General features: G+C 49.3%; 1 protein-coding gene across 5 annotated transcripts in view; it reads left to right on the top strand.

Annotated features, from left to right (window-relative positions):
* Nucleotides 1-16,472, top strand: part of NFATC2 (nuclear factor of activated T cells 2) — a 155,692-nt gene that overhangs the window by 102,168 nt on the left and 37,052 nt on the right. For all 5 annotated transcript variants that reach the window (XM_053574545.1, XM_053574547.1, XM_053574542.1 and 2 more), the window contains exons 7-9: nt 9,503-9,558; nt 9,955-10,081; nt 12,320-13,009. In XM_053574545.1, coding sequence (XP_053430520.1) covers nt 9,503-9,558; nt 9,955-10,081; nt 12,320-13,009 — 873 coding nt within the window. The remainder of the gene's footprint in view (nt 1-9,502; nt 9,559-9,954; nt 10,082-12,319; nt 13,010-16,472) is intronic.

Genomic DNA, 16,472 nt, shown 5'->3' with positions numbered 1-16,472 from the left:
GGAACACCAAGCTCCCCTCCCAAGATAGGGCCAGACTGCCATGTCAGTGTCCCTCTGGGGATAGAGAAAATGGTTTCATTTTCAGAAAACTAAGTATCTGCCTGAACTTGGGTCCCCTTGCATTGAAGAACAGACTTCCAAGTAAGAGAATCCTACAGTTCATTCTGTTTGGATAATGGTTGAAAGAAGATCCAGAGAAACCCCACTGGGTTTCCACTTTCCGAACGTGTCCTTGGTGCCAAAGGCCTTCATGTCATTCTCAGTTTGGAGGCTGGATTTAGGATCTTCCTCTCGCAGACTTGGCCTGAAACCTGCATGGGCCTCACACTGTATACCGGGGACTCAGTTTCCCCCACCTTAAAATGGAATTGTTGGTGTTTTAGCAATAGAAAGAGATCAAGAAACTGAAAGTGCTGGGGAAATGTCAGCTGCCCTTCTCCGTGTACTCTGGAAGGCAGAGCCGTGCTGATTTCTTATCTAGGAGAAGAGTCCAGCCCAGCACAGGTGAATCTCTCTGTTCACTCATGGCTGACCGTCAGACTCTGGGAATCCTGGCCTGACAGCTGGAGGGAGCTGGACTGATGCCATCTCCCTCCCCTCCCCCATTGTACAGATGGGGAAGCTGAGTCACACAGTGCGGTTGGCAGACTTCCTTGAGGTGACAGAGCTCATCAATGCAGGGCCAGGCCTGAAACCCCAATTTCCTGGTTCCCAGAGCAACCGGCTATCTGAAATGGCTGGTGTGAGGACTGTTTATAGTACCATTGGCTGATCACCAAGAGGGGTCCCACCTGGCGTAGGGCAAGAGAGGAGCTGAGATCTGGCTCCTGCAAAGCTGACCTTCTGGCTCTGCGGCACCCATTCAGCCCCCAGTGCTTCTGGGTTCTGAGAATACACTTACTATGTATTCTCCATGCCAGACACTGAGGACACGTGACAGATGAGGTCCCTGCCCTTGAGAGTGGACAGTCTCAAGCTGGTTTATGAGTAGGCACTTTCAGATACGGGAAAATGCTCTGAAGACAGTGAAACCAGGTCACAGGAGAGAGAGAATGAGTGAAGGATCTGGAATTAGGGAGGAAACACTAGGATGCTCACTTAAATTCAAATCTCAAACACATGGTGAGTTTCTTGTACTAGTGTAAGTATGTCCCATGCAATGGCAGAGAACTTGTAGTAAGAAAGTCTTCATTGGGAAATTGACTTTGGATGGGCTGCCTTGTGTTTTCATGGGTTAAATGGGGTAATCCTGCACAGAGAGTTCAGGGAGGACTTCCCTGAGGAGGTGTCTTTGAGCAGAGCCCTAGAGGCAGCAGGTAGGAGAGAGCTATGAGGACTGCCACAGGACGTCAGAGGGAGGAGGAACCACCCAGGGCAGGGCCCCAGCGCGGAGATAAGCTTAGGGCCTTTGAGGAACTGAAAGCTGCCGCCCAGGGCAGCTGAAGCACTGTGAGCGAGGGTGGAGCCTGGAGAGGGGCAGGGGGTGGGCAGACTGTGCTCCGCCCTTCAGGCCTGCCGAGGAATGTGGCTTTTAATCCCAAAGCAACATGCAGTTAGCTGTTGGAGGTTTCCAAGCAGGGGCATGGCACCATCCGATTGAAGTGTCTTAGAGTGCTATGGTGACCTGTATGAAGACTGGATGCTGGGAGGGGGCAGTGCCAGCGGGAGCTGCGAGGCCAATGAGCTGCTGCTGCTGTCCTCCAGGGTGGGGCAAGCCCACCGAGGAAGCGGGGGTGGGGGCAGGAGAGAGGCAAGACTTGTGATTCAAGGGACTGCTGCCAAGATCCAAGTCAGTCCACTGGGATGGCGTCACCACGTGCACAGGTGAGACCTAAGCTGAGGAGCATTCCCGAGACCCCGTGTCTGCTGGCCTCATTAAGCCCGCGCTTCCAGGGAGGCCACATTTTCCTGCTAGTTAGCAGTTGTAAAGAGCAGACTGAAATGACTTCAACCATTTTTATTTGGCTAATTTTCAGAAGCAGGGCCAGGACTGGGAAGCCTCACGCACAGTTTCTTAACACAAGCTGACACTTTGGTTTCCTCCCTGATGGCATGCTCACAGTGTGAGTGAGGACGGGTTTGCCCTCCTCCTGATGAGAGCCTGCTCCCTTCTCCTGGACTGCTGACACCAGCCTCCAGCTCATCCAGGCTGACTGCTAAGGCTCCAACCCCAACCCAAGACTGACTCTGAGGCCTCCTGCATGCTCCGTGCCCTGGTAATAGTTGAAGAGCTGCCCACAAAGAAAGACCATTAAACCCACCGATGAGTGGGATTGTCCATCAGCAAATACGCTAGCTGCCCGTGCGTGTTCTTTGTGTGCGCCGGTGGGGTTTCCATCTTCAGCTGGCGCTTCGGTGAAGTCAGAACAAAGGCTCTACTGCTCACTTTGTCATGCCCCCGCCCCATTTTTCTTCCTTGCAGAATCTTGCTAAGCCTTCTCTAGACCCAAGCCCTTGTCCCAAAGTGGTTGGCTCCTCTCTTCCTCTCTGACTAAGACTTGGAAGGGCCTGTTTCACACTGGCTGCCAGGCCCTGTTAATTTTACATGGGGGAAGTTTGCCCGAACATCTGTTGAAAAGACCAAGGTCCTTTACTTCATCTCAGCCCAGGGCAGCAGAAGCACACTTGGTCTTCTGGGTCCTATGCTGTGTGGGCAAGTCTTCCCAGAGTCCCGGACCCAAGCTGTGGGTTGGGAGGTGGGTTATGCAGAGCTCCTGGTCCATGGCACCGAAAGCCCCTCTATTCTGAGCTGCTCTGATGTGCTTGATCCTTATCTGTACCCTATACCAGCTCCACCCTCATTAGACAATTTCCACAAAGGATTCCTCAGTTTCCTCAATAAGGGCTCAGTGATTCCTCCTTTAAGGTCCTCTTGCTGGAGAGGTCAGTGGCCCTGCCTGTGGGCCACACACTGGGAATCTTGAGGTCAGTTTGTTCATTTATTCAGCCAGTATTTGTTTATTTTTGAGACAGAGTCTCACTTCTTCACCCTCAGTAGAGTGCTATGGCATCACAGCTCATAGCAACCTTAAACACTTGGGCTCAAGTGATTCTCTTGCCTCAGCCTCCTGAGTAGCTGGGACTATAGGCACCCGCCACAATGCCCAGCTATTTTTAGAGGCTGGGGTCTAGCTCTGCTCAGGCTGGTCTTGAACCTGTGAGCTCAGGCAATCCACCCACTCAGCCTCCCAAGTGCTGGGATTACAGGTGTGAACCACTGTGCCTGGTTCAGACAGTATTTATTGAGCAACTGTTATGTGCCAGACACTGACATGCAGGGGTAAAGCAGAGAATGGAATTGGTGGCCTTCTGCTTTTGGGCCACTCACAGCCTGGGGGGCGGGTGGTGGCAAACCAATAGGCAGCTAACACAGGGCCAGAGAGTGGATGCGAGGAGTAGAAAATTCCAGGGGATGGTTCAGGGGAATATCCCTCAGCTGGAGCTGAAGGATAGAAAGGGTCAAATCATGGGAAGTCCAGAGAAGTGCTGTCACGAGGTGGAGACTGCAAGTTCTAGACCTGAAGGTGGGTGGGCATGGCTGTAGGAGGGGTAGAGAAGGCCAGTTTGGCTCAGCCCAGCTGCCAGAGGCAGCTAGGGAGGGTCCTCATCCCAGGAGAAGTGAGGAACCTCAGTTTCCCTCTTGGGTCCCTGGGGACTTGAATATCGGGCCCTGCCTCCTTGGATGGAGGCCCCTTGAAGGTGTGTGTGGCTCATCTGATGGCTCCCAACATGGGGCCCTCTATGCAGCAAGGGCTGAATTAGCGGGTGGTCTGTGCCCAGCCTCCATCTAAGATTGTGGCCCCAGAGGGCTCCAGAGAGACAGCCAAGTAAATAGATAGTTGCAATATGTTGTTCTTACAGGAAACATGCTTTATTAAAAAATAAGTAAAAATGCAAACAAATCAAAGTCACCCATCCTGCTACATGTTTCTTGAATCACTGAAGAGAGACTCGAAGATCTCAGCTTGCCTGTCCAGGCCCAGCCCAGTCAGCATGGACACAGGGGTAGCTTGAGGTGCTGTTCCCTACATTCAGACAGACCTATTCATAGTCCCTAATAATAAAGGACATCATGCTGTCCACCCTGGTCTCCAGTACATTTTAAAAAAAAATCTACTTTTCAACATAACAAGGATGTGTTTCCAGTTCAGAAAATATACATCTACTTTATTTTAAGGGCTGTCCAGTATTCTAATATATCTGATATTCTGTACCAGTGAAGGATGGCCCATAACTAATCCAACCAGTCCCCTCTCAATGAATACTTTCTATGGCCATTTTATTTAGTTGCCATGAGAAATGTAACACAATGAGAATGAAACAAAAAACTTTGATCCCCTGTAGAATACTTGGCTCAGGTCGGACATCCAATTCATTTTCCTAGAGTCAGACCAATGTGACACTCCAGCTTCTAAATGATGGCAGTGCTAATTATGGGCTGGGCATTTTGCTAAGCATTTCACATATGCTATCTATTTTAATTCTCACCACAATTCTTTGAGGTCCATGATATCAACTTTACTATCTTGCCAAAGAGCAAACTTGAGACACAGGATAAGCTGCCACTCAGTGGCTGCAGAGCTGATAAACGGCAGAGAGGACTTGCATCTGGGCAGAGTGAGGTCAGGCTGAGAGAACCCCACTAGCATTTCTTTTGAATTCCACTGCCTCGTGAGAGTGCAGCTCGGAGGGTGGGGTGAGCGTGTTCTCCCAGAGAAGTCCTAGGACGTGTGCACCAGCCCAGGGGGAGGGAGGAGAAGCCCAGGAAAATGGCCTTGAGGTATTCCGCAAAAAAAAAAAAAGCACACTTCCCTTAGAGACCAGCCTCCTGGAGTGTGTCATCCACGTGCTGCGTGAAATCAAGAAGGACACTGGCTGTGGGCTTTCACTTCCCGTTGGGGACTTGTTGGTCCAGAACTGAGTATAGACTCCACATGAGTGCACAGGCCGGGCTGGGTCCCTGAAGCTGCCCTTGAGCTGCTGATACCTAAAGGGGCACAAGAGAAATAGGATGAGCTCTTGGCTGTAGCCCATGGGGTAGGTGTTGATATCTTATTCCACTAAGCCAGCATTATGTCTCTCCTCTCTCTCATTTTTTTCCAAGCAAATGGTGAAAAGACCCATTTTTGAAAAGAAAGAAAAACAGGCCACACACCACCGTCTCACATCAGACACCTTCCCTTTGCAAATTCCCTGCAGCCTGTACCTGCAGCCAGAAATATTAATAATTGCAATCAGAGAATGTTTACTATTTTCTGATTAAAAATGCTCACTTTTTTCCCTTCAAAATTAACACGTTATAGAATATATGCCAAAAAAAAAAAAAAAACCACAGAGGGATTTATTTATTTATTTATTTTTGAGACAGTCTCCTTCTGTCACCCTGAGTAGAGTGCTGTGGTGTCACAGCTCACAGCAACCTCAAACTCTTGGGCTCAAGCGATCCTCTTGCCTCAGCCTCCCAAGTAGCTGGGATTATAGGCACCTGCCACAACATCCAGCTATTTTTAGAGATGAGGTCTCACTCTTGCTCAGGCTGGTCTCAAACTCCTAAGCTCAGGTGATCTATGTACCTCGGCCTCCCAGAGTACTAGGATCACAGGCGTGAGCCACTGCACCTGGCCTCACAAAGTGAAGTTTATGTAATCGGTTGCCGCTAGCCATAACGAGGACCTTCACTCTGTCTAGCATTTATGCCCTACCTGTGCCTATTGTTTTGATCCTTGGAATGACCCAGTGAGGTGCGGGGGCTCTGATTATCCCCATATTTTGGATAAGAGGCAGAGAGATGTTTAGTGTCTTATCACACAGCTAATTAGGGACCATCAGAGATTTAAAACTGGGTGTGTCTGCTTGGCTTTTAGGGTACATGGGAATGAAATGGCTGAGTGTTGAGCAGCAGAAGGCTCAGGGTTACAGTCAATGTTGTCGTGCAAGGTCTGACAGAACACTGGAGGAGGCAGGTGTGGTCCTGTTTGTTCAGGCTGGAGCTCAGGGGAGCGAGGCAGGCAGAGGAGCCGTGCCCATTGGGGCAGGGATCTGAAGCTGCCTGGGTTCAAGCCTGTCTCCCCCACTTCCTCACCAGGGCACTCATCCCTCTGTGCCTGGGTGAGACCTGCTTCCTAGGGCTGTCACGTGGACAAGACAAGACCTTGTCTGTGAGGGGCTTAGAGGGATGCTTGCCACATAGCAAATGTACAAAAGAGTTAGGATTAGGAACAGTGCCTGGAGAGGCCTTGGAACAGGGGTAGCAGCCAGGTCACTGAGGCCCTTTGAAGGCTGAGGCGGAGCTTCAGCAGTATCTGGAAGGCACAGGGATACAGAGCAGGCTTTGAGAAGCTCTGAAGGAATCTTCATGGGGGAGGCATAAGCCTGCAAGGATCCAACCCAGGTGGGATCTTTGGCCTCTCAGGCGGTGGGTAGTCTTAGCTCTGTGCGCTAACCTTGAACTTCTGTCTGTGGAAATGTCTCCTTCATTATTGGATCATGCCAGTTCTTGGTAAAGACAATAACTTGATAACTGTTTACTGTGTGTCTTTGCCCAACCCCCTTCCTTCTCTGGGCCTCAGCTTCCTCATCTGATGGTGTGGGGCTGGCTGATTTTTTTTTTTTTAATTTTAGAGGCAGGACTTCTTTCTGTCACCCAGACTAGAGTGCAGGTACCATCTTAACTCCCTGTAATCTTGAACTCCTGCTCAAGTGATCCTCTTCTCTGTCAACCTCCCCAGTAGCTGGGACACTATAGGCATGTGCCACCAGGCCCAGCTGATGTTTTATTTTTTTGTAGAGGTGAAGTCTTGCTCTGTTGCCCAGACTGGTCTCAAATACCTGGGCTGAATCCGAGTTGCTGGTATTACAGGCGTGAGCCACGGCGCCCAGCTCAGGTGGACTGACTTCTAAGAGTGCTCTCGAGGGCCCGTACGCTAGAATTCTGTGGCCATTGGGGGAGTTTTGTTTCCTATGTACGCACATCAGAGAAGGGGGGAAGGTGTCCCTCCCATTTCTCTTGGGTCTCTTGACCTGGAGACTCTGAACCCCCTTGTTGGTGACACCCTCTTTTGTATTCTCTGCTGCCTCCTGGCACGAGTCAAGGGAGGGAGCTGGGCATGGAAGCTTTATGGACGCTGCTTAATACTTTCTGACCACTTTTCCAGATCCTCCTCTCTCCCTTTTCTCCCACATGTGAGCTTCTGAACTGGTCCTTTCCTTTCAAAGCAGTGATGCTCCTATGAACAGAAATGGTGCTGTTGGTGGCAGAATTCAGTTCAGCCAAGGAGAGGCTGAGGGTGAGAGTTGACAATCCAAACACCAGCACATTGCTGTCTCCTCTGTTCAGTTTTTTTTTTTTTGTAGAGACAGAGCCTCACTTTATGGCCCTCAGAAGAGTGCCAGGGGCCTCACACAGCTCACAGCAACCTCCAACTCCTGGGCTCAAGCGATTCTCTTGCCTCAGCCTCCCGAGTAGCTGGAACTACAGGCGTCCGCCACAACGCCCGGCTATTTTTTGGTTGCAGTTTGGCCGGGGCTGGGTTTGAACCCACCACCCTCGGTATATGGGGCCGGCGCCCTACCGACTGAGCCACAGGCGCCGCCCTCCTCTGTTCAGTTTTTACTTGACGTTCTGGTTTAGAGCTCATGCTCCTGGTGGTAACTTCCTCTGAGAAGGGGACACAGTGCCTCTGTCGGATGACCTCAACAGAGAAATGAGGATTGTTCCAAACTAGTTCTGTCCAGAGCTTTGCACACTGAGAGGACCCAGATCTTGATGACTTCCTGTTCTGACCTTATGTCCAACTAGCTATTTTTTCTTGCTTCCTTTTGAGCAGCATCTGATGTTAGCTTCTAGCATCTTCTTGGCCCCATCAGCAGCCTTTGGAGCCCCTGACAGTTTTGCATGTTCAGTCATGAGATGTTTATTAGGCCCTACAATGTGTTGGATGTGGGGGAGACGGTGGCAGATATAACTTGGTCTCTACCACAGGGATTTCACCCTACAGTGAGAGTCGGTTCTTTAACTACCTCGACTCTTCCCTTTTGACATAAGCCATGTCTTCCTGAGTCATTTCAGGAATTGCACCTAACAGAAGTATGAGGCCAAGCATCGCACACTTAATTGTCACAGGGACTCTGGCTTATTTGTTGCTTGTTCCTTGTTAAGTTCACCTAGATGGCATTGGCTTTGGTAGCGATCACAAGAATTTTTGTTAATTTTTTTCCAGGGGGCAAATATCATCCATACTATTATTGAAACTGTTACGTTTCAATCATGCTTGAAATCCAGACTTCTGAATGAATTTTAGGAACTATGATTATATGGGCTCAAACCTAAGCTATCACTGAAGATGTTAACAGCCATGCTTAAAACATGGAGAGGGGTTCTTTGGTCAAATATTGAGACCTAGTCTAGCCTCCCTTGAGGAATTACTCTGCACGTGCACAAATTAAAGCCCCTGAGAAGTCCTGCAGGAGAGAAACCCCCTTGACTTTGACTCAGCAGTTTCCAAATGCTTATTAACTTGTAGAATTTTCCCCTTCTCATAAAACCATTTAACATCCTTCAGAATCAGTGTTCCACAAAACACCCTGGAAATACTTGTGGAAATGATTTGTTTCAGCTGAAAACTACCCAACGGCCAATGTAGGTGGTCAGCTAGAGAAATCAATTATTTGCAAATGCAGGGTTTTGTTTGGCCCAAATTCCTGGCCCCAAACTGGGGGAATATAGCACTCTGCTCCCGGGAAGGAGAGTTTTACTCTTGAGCAAAACCTTTTCATCCATCATCATCGTGACTCACACGAGAGCCACGCTGGCTGTTGACGAAAAGGTGGAGGGTGAGCTCCTGTGTTTCCAGGCACTCCGGTGGCTGAGACACCGGGTTCCCTCTTAACTTAGGATAGTATATTTAAGCCACTCTTGTTCTCAATTAAGAACCTGAAATATGCCTTATGCCTTATGCCAGGCTTGGCATCTGCTGGCCCTTTTGTAAATAGCCTTTGGTTGAACAAAATATATAATAAAGTATAATGGACAGAAATACTTTTTTTGGTTGTTGTTGTTTTATTTTTGTTTTTTGGGGTTTTGTTTTGCATTTTTTTGGCCGTGGCTGGGTTCGAACCTGCCACCTCCGGCATATGCGGCCGGCGCCCTACTCCTTTGAGCCATAGGCGCCACCTTACTTTTTGTTTTTTAAGAAAGAAAGCTCTATAGACACGCAGAGAAGAAAAGATAACAATACGGATCCTGGGCAATTTCCATTTTTTTTTTTTTCCAATTTCTCCACCATTGCCTACTTTTCTATTGTCAACATGCCTTCCTTTTGGGAAAAAAGTATTCATGTATATATAAATATAAATCATATAAATATATATACACACGCGCATTCATGTGTACACACACACCTACTCTACCGAAATGATATAACACGTAAGTGTTGAGTTTTTGTCTTAAATCTTTGGTTTCTAATGGTTCCTTCAAATTCTGAGCTTTTTTAATTTTTTCCAGATGGGCAGCAAATTTGGGAGATGGGAGCCACGGTGGATAAAGACAAGAGCCAGCCTGTAAGCACACGGATGGGATGACTGTTGGCTGCTGAATGTCTCTGACTCCCCTGTCACGTTTCCTTTCTTTGTGCTCTGTCCTTTCCTTCCTTCGTCCAAGTCCCCCGTGTTTGGGCCCTGACAGGTACTCAGTAAGTACATATTGAATCGTCAAGGGAATCAAGTCTTTATTGAGCACCAAGTCCTCTGATTTGTAACTGTGACGTCTTAGTGACCTTGACAGAGTGCCTTTCTTCGCTGTCGCTGAAAAGTGACATTCCTCATGAATTACATTTTACCTGTAAACCTGCAGATGTGGCATGATTCCCGTCAGGCAGGAGGATGGAACGTGCTTGGGGTCTGGGTAGAAATTTAGACATGGTTACAGTTAAGTTCATGGCAACTCCTTCTTTTCAGAACATGCTTTTTGTTGAGATCCCTGAATATCGAAACAAGCACATCCGCACATCCGTGAAGGTGAACTTCTACGTCATCAATGGGAAAAGGAAACGAAGTCAGCCTCAGCACTTTACTTACCACCCAGGTAAGGAGTCTCTGCCATGGCTTCTTCAATGTCGAGAGGTGGTACAGGTGTGGGCTCTGCTCCTAGCTGGGTGCCCTTGAGCAGGTGACTCAATCTCTCTGATCCTCAATTTCTTCATCTGTCAGATAGCATCTTCTTTATAAGAGATACAGGAATTAAATGCACATAAAATACTTAGCATAGTGCATAGCAAGCCTGTGTCAATGATGTTGACTATTATTATTGCCATTAATGTTTTCCTTCAGGGGAGGAGGTGCAGGACAAAGGCACATGTAAACACAAGAGTGTCGAGCAGCTAAGTGGATGACTTCCATCCCTGTCTTCGTTTTGATCATGATAGGAGTAAAAATCCTAAAGTCAAGAATCTTTACTTGACTCCACAATGGATTGTCACCTGGTGGCCAAGTGGACTGAGTGGGAGGTGACAGCCTAGGAGGTCTCATTCTCACAAAGTCATTAGAGCCCCAAGAAGAAGGGTGATGCATACTATTTTTCATTCATTTGTCCAGATAAGATTTGAATACAGACACTGTTCTCAGCTTGTAGACACAGCAGTGAACACAACAGGTTAAAAATCTCTGCCCAAAGGAAACTAACATTCTAGCGGGAGGGATTGTACTGATAACTATTGCTACATTGGATTATGATTGGGGCTGCAGAAGAGGTGGACAGGAATAGCCAGGGGGGAGTATAATTTTAAGTTTAAAAATGCTTCTTTGAGCTCTCCCTTGGGAAATAGACTATAGCCTTCCCAGGCTGAGAAAGATTTGCTAGCCACCTTTCCAAATTGGAAACCTATAATTTGAGAACATCACCCAGGGTACAATTTCTGTCCTATGACAGTTTCATATGAAGCTTCTGGGCTGCTGAGAGCATTAAAACAAGGGAACATCTGGGTAGCCCGGTCTTGGCTCTCATGGACTGCGTCTATGGGTTTGTGCTTGCCCCTTCGAAGGAGCCATCATCCTTGGTCTGACATAACACACTGTCTGGAGCAGTGATCGCGTCACTCAAGCCCAGAGGGACCCAAAACTAGGAGGAAATTGCACAAAGGGCTCTAGACTGCCACCCAGGGATCCCTTTTAGCAACGAGGTTTTGAATTATGTTTAACGGCACACTCTCCTCCCATTTGTGGCCTGGTCTTGGCACTTGTTTGAGCATGGTCCAGGCAAGCAACCTTCAGTCCCCCAGATGGCCAGGGACTGGCCTTTGGCATCTCAAGAAATGATTTCTGTGGCTGGAATCAGACCTGCTGGGCCTCCTTGCCTCCTCCAATGCCCAACACTTGGAGGCCTCCTGCACACTTGGTTACAGTCCTGATCCCAATTCACTTATTCTAGGGAGAAGGAAATTTGTTTCTCAATTTTGGGGGCTGGTAAACGTTAGTACAGACATCAGAGGAGGACCAGTTTTAGTGGTTGGTGCTGGGCGGGGAGAAAGGAATGGCCACAGTGACCACATGGATAGTAGTAGTAATAATAACAGTAAGATAATAGCAGCAACTGCAAGCATTAAGCATCTACTGTATACCAGTCACTGGCTAAGTGCTTTGTAGATGCCTCTTAATGAATCCTCTCAACAACCACAAAGGCTGTGACTGTTACTGCCAGGTGATAGGGAAACTGAGGCCTGAGCCAGAAGTCCTCATTCCCCCACAGCTCTACAGAGCTGAGGAAGGGGGCAGCCACTATTTGGTTATTCCTCTGTCTGGAAAATATCTGAGGGCCCATTAAGTACTAGGTGTTATTGTGGTTCCAGAGAAAACTAGACAAAACTCCCCCCTTTGAGAAACTGATATTTTGAGGGTGGGTGTTAAAAACAGTAAAAGAGCACATAAAACATATATACCCTTTCAGAAAGGGACAGGTGGTATAAAGAGAAACACATGGGGACAGGAGATGAGAGCTGCTGGGGTAGGGAGAGATGGGAGACAGGGTCTCAAATCAAACTTCCTTTTCTGAGCTCCCACCTTGGAGAAATAGGCCAAAAGCACCCCCGGGACTGAGTCAGACCTGCCAGCGACCTTTCCAATGTTGGGAAAACGCCTAGTTCAAGATGAGCCTAGCCAGGGTAACATTTCCTACCAAAGATAGTTGCACAAAGCTAGTAAGTGACAGGGCTCAGGTGTTTGGGCCCAGACATGTGGACCCCCAAAGCCAGGTACTGTCTGCAAATCCTCTGTGTCCATCTGTGGCTCACTGCGATGGGGGTGCCCGTATGCTTCTCTTTCCTTGCAGTCCCAGCCATAAAGACAGAACCCTCCGATGAGTACGACCCCACTTTGATCTGCAGCCCTGCCCACGGGGGGCTGGGGAACCAGCCGTATTACCCACAGCACCCAATGGTGGCCGAGTCCCCCTCCTGCCTTGTGGCCACCATGGCTCCCTGCCAGCAATTCCGCTCAGGGCTCTCATCCCCGGACGCCCGCTACCAGCAGCAGAACCCAGCGGCTGTCCTCTACCAGCGGAGCAAGAGCCTGAGCCCCAGCCTGCTGGGCTACCAGCAGCCGGCCCTCATGGGTGCACCCCTGCCCCTCGCGGACGCCCACCGCTCCGTGCTTGTGCACACGGGCTCTCAGGGCCAGAGCTCGGCCCTGCTCCACTCCTCTCCAGCCAACCAGCAGGCCTCGCCCGTTATCCACTACTCACCCACCAACCAGCAGCTGCGCTGTGGGAGCCACCAGGAGTTCCAGCACATCATGTACTGCGAGAACTTCGCGCCCGGCACCCCCAGGCCTGGCCCACCCCCGGTCACTCAAGGTCAGAGGCTCAGCCCTGGTTCCTACCCCACCGTCATTCAGCAGCAGAATGCCACAAGCCAAAGAGCTGCCAAAAACGGACCCCCAGCCAGTGACCAAAAGGAAGTATTACCTGCGGGAGTGACAATTAAACAGGAACAGAACTTGGACCAGACCTACTTGGATGATGGTAAGATGCTGAATTTCTCAGTGCCCGTGAGGATGGTTCCCTGATACATCCCCTGGGATGGTCTTTCACTGTGTGGCCTGGAGTTAATTCCTTAACCTCGCTGGGCCTCAGTGTCCCCGTTTTAATTTAAGGGAGTTGAATAACGTGACCTTGAGGGCCTCCCCAGCCCTGTCCAAGAATTATTTCCCAGCAGGAATTTTGGGGGTGAGCGGTGACAGTTTCAGATGCCCTCCCTACAGCAACCCAAGTAAAAAAAGCAGAGTGGGGTGGTTTTGGCCACAGCAGTGCCTCCTGGGTCATGGACTGGATCTCTTTTAGAGCTTCCACTCTCTTTACAATTGCCAAATTTAGACCAAGGCCAAGAAAACAGAAAGGAAGGAAAGCTAACCTCCTTTCATTCCTGTACAGACAAACCCCACTCTCTTAGCCTTCTTTTGTGTATTTGGGGGAGGGGGACGGAGAAAAGGGAAGAAGGCTGCTCATTGAAAAGTAGCCCCATCAGAAGGGCTTGCAGGGCAGGCTGCGGGCGCTCCTCTGCCATGGCTGGGGGGTGGGAGATGGGGGGAACAGAGCCGCACATTGATGGGAGGGAACAGTGGGCTTCCGCTGTGGTGAGCCCAGCTGAGGGGGGTTCTGGGGCCAAGGATAGGATGTAGAGCAGAGAGGGCTTTGTGTGAGTTTGTAGGTGCCCGGGTTTGCTGGCAGAGGGCCGGGCCAGAGGGTGGGCTCAGTGAGTAGCCGTGAGTAGCCATGAGCAGCATTGGTCCAGGATCTCAGGGACCAGTTGTATTGCTAAGACTTCAGCCACCAGGTGCCCCTGAACGTCAGAGAGGGTGGGGCAGGCAGAGCAGCCTTCCCTGGGGGCTCCAGGAAACAGAAACCAAGTAGTTGCAGTTTCTTACTAGGAGAAGGAAAAGCTGATCTCTGGCTGTCGTGCCCAGCTCCAACCTCACATTTTATGAGCAGTAGCATCTGATTGATGTACCCTGAAATCGCAATTATTTAGGAAAATTAACTCTTAGGAACCCAGCCAAGGAGTAGGAAGTAAGGCAAAAAAAAAAAAAAAAAGCTTCGAAACAGCCACAATAGTTATTTTAAAGACCAGGTACTAAATTCCAGACACTTCAGTGCTAGGGACATCCTTTGCTGCTTACTCAGAGATTGTTGACTTTTGCTTTATGCAGAGTCCTGATGAGCTGGGTTTTTGGGGGGTTCTGCAACTTCTGGTAGTTCTGTGCTCTCTGTCTAGTGAGACTGTTGATCAAAAACATTCCCCAAACTCATAAAGCAGGGACTTCTGAGGCCATTTGCTGTAGGGTCATCTTGCCCCACAAGCCTTACAAGGCTTCCTTCAAGGTGTTGGTGCATAAATAATTGATCTATCAGATCCTGGCTGATCAAACACGGGCTGAGGCAGGTCACTGTGCTCTGTTTTCAAAGGGAGACCTGGGTACACTCCATCCTTGAACAACTTTTCTCCAGCCTGGTTAAGATATTGGTGCTTATTTTAAATGGATTTCTTAGGCAGAGAGTTAACTACTGCAGTCCAGGGGCAGTGGAGCAATGGAACATGGCTGCAACCGGACTCCTCTGCACGTGAGGACTTGGGGGATGGCAGTAGAGATGGAGCGCTTCATAAATAAATGAGTGTCTGCTCAGGGCCAGATAGTTTTCCCCAGCTGACTCCGCCTAGGGCTAGTTTGGTCTCCAAAATGAGAAACGTGCGGGCTCCTCCAGTGAGTGCTCTGTTTAGAGAACCCATGTCCAGGGGCCTGAGGTGGTCATCATGATCGTCTGCCACGCATAGCTCCAGACCCATAGACGTACTCACTGTTTCTGCAGGAGCTCACATTACATAGAAAGCAGCTCAGTGTGGGGACTTTTCTGAACACAGGTTCAAAGTTGTGATGAGAGTGAGTCCTGGGCAGGGTCAAAACCTGACTCTGAGACTGAGGATGGTGAAGTTTACATACAATCTGCATGCCCCCACTCCATGGGATCTTAGGGGCCATTCTCTGAAAGAGAGATGACTTAAAAAGGTAAAAAAGAAAAAGACTAAACCAAGTTTAAAAAAAAAATGTATATATATGTGTGTGTATATATGTATATATATGTGTATATATATATGTATATTTAGCTGGAGTCTCCTTCCTCTGTCACCCAGGGTAGAGTGCCATGGCTTCATAGCTCACAGCAACCTCAACCTCTTGGGTTCAGGTGATCTTCTTGCCTCAGCCTCCCAAGTAGCTGGGACTACAGGCCTCACCCCTACACCCGGCTAGTTTTCTATTTTTAGTAGAGACGGGGGTCTCGCTCTTGCTCAGGCTGGTCTCGAACTCCTGAGCTCAGGCAATCTACCAGTCTTGGCCTCCCAGAGTGCTAGGATTACAGGTATGAGCCACAGCATGCAGCTAGTTTAAAAAAAGAAAATTGTCATAGGACTTCTGAGATGCTTTATTGCCCTAGTGGACATTATAAATCTCTAAAACGAGGGAGTGTGGCACTTCCAAGAATGACTTGATCACACGCAAGAGGGTGCATTTTGTTGTACGGTCCCAGGAGTACTGTTGACGTTGCCTTTTTTTGCATTCTATGCTAACGATACAGGGCCAGCCTGGAAGTCCCCTTCCTAATATTTGGCAGAAATAACAGAAAGGAAACTACAGAGTTCTGAAGCCCAGCCCTGCTGCCGCCCATGGGTCATGTTCAGGCTTCTCAGTGCTTGAGCTTCATGCTCTCAGGCCATGCTGGGGCAGTAGAATAATCTGCCCGTGTGGACCCTAAAGGCAGCCAGCTGCTGCTAGTTCAGCGCTCGGCCTTGTCTCCAAGTCTCGGTCCAAGGGGAAGTCCCCTTGTGGCCTGTTGTGCCCATCGGTATACCCCAAACTGCATCACCACTGGAAGACGTGGGTACAATTTTGTTCCCCACTAGCCATCTGGAAGATGTGGTACAGTTTTATCCCCCACTGCTGGGATGTCAGACCCTCCTGGCCTTACGCATCCAGGGAACGTCTCCAGACGTGGCACCATCAGGTGTCTGTGTGTGACATGTGGATTTCTTGGTGTGTTGTCTTGTGTTTATTTCTGACGAGTGGACTGGAAAACCCCTGGTTCGTTTCTCTGTCATCTGTTTGGAGGACATCCTAGGTTTTTCAGATCCTTTGCTGTCCTTTTCATTTATTATTCCAAGGGGGGTCTTTCCCACACGATGCACATTTGGCTGCCCAGAGCCCATGCTAAGCTCCAGCGTGAGGGCATTTCTCATCTGCCATGTATTTGCCTTGGGATTTTGCCAAAGTAGGTTTTCTTTGGAAACTTCACGAGAGCTCAGCTTATGTGTGTTGAGGGTCGAGGGAAGGTTCTGTGGAAGGAAGCGGTCACATAGACGTGGGTCCTGCCCTGTCCCGTACAAGTGCAAACAAACCCTCTTTGAAGTTGGCCCCACCCCTCCCCTGGGCCCCTG

Source organism: Nycticebus coucang, chromosome 21 (assembly GCF_027406575.1).
Source record: "Nycticebus coucang isolate mNycCou1 chromosome 21, mNycCou1.pri, whole genome shotgun sequence".
In the NCBI taxonomy this organism is placed as follows: domain Eukaryota; kingdom Metazoa; phylum Chordata; class Mammalia; order Primates; family Lorisidae; genus Nycticebus; species Nycticebus coucang.
The sequence above is the reverse complement of the archived record's forward strand: the minus strand, read 5'-3'. Positions and strand labels throughout refer to the sequence as shown.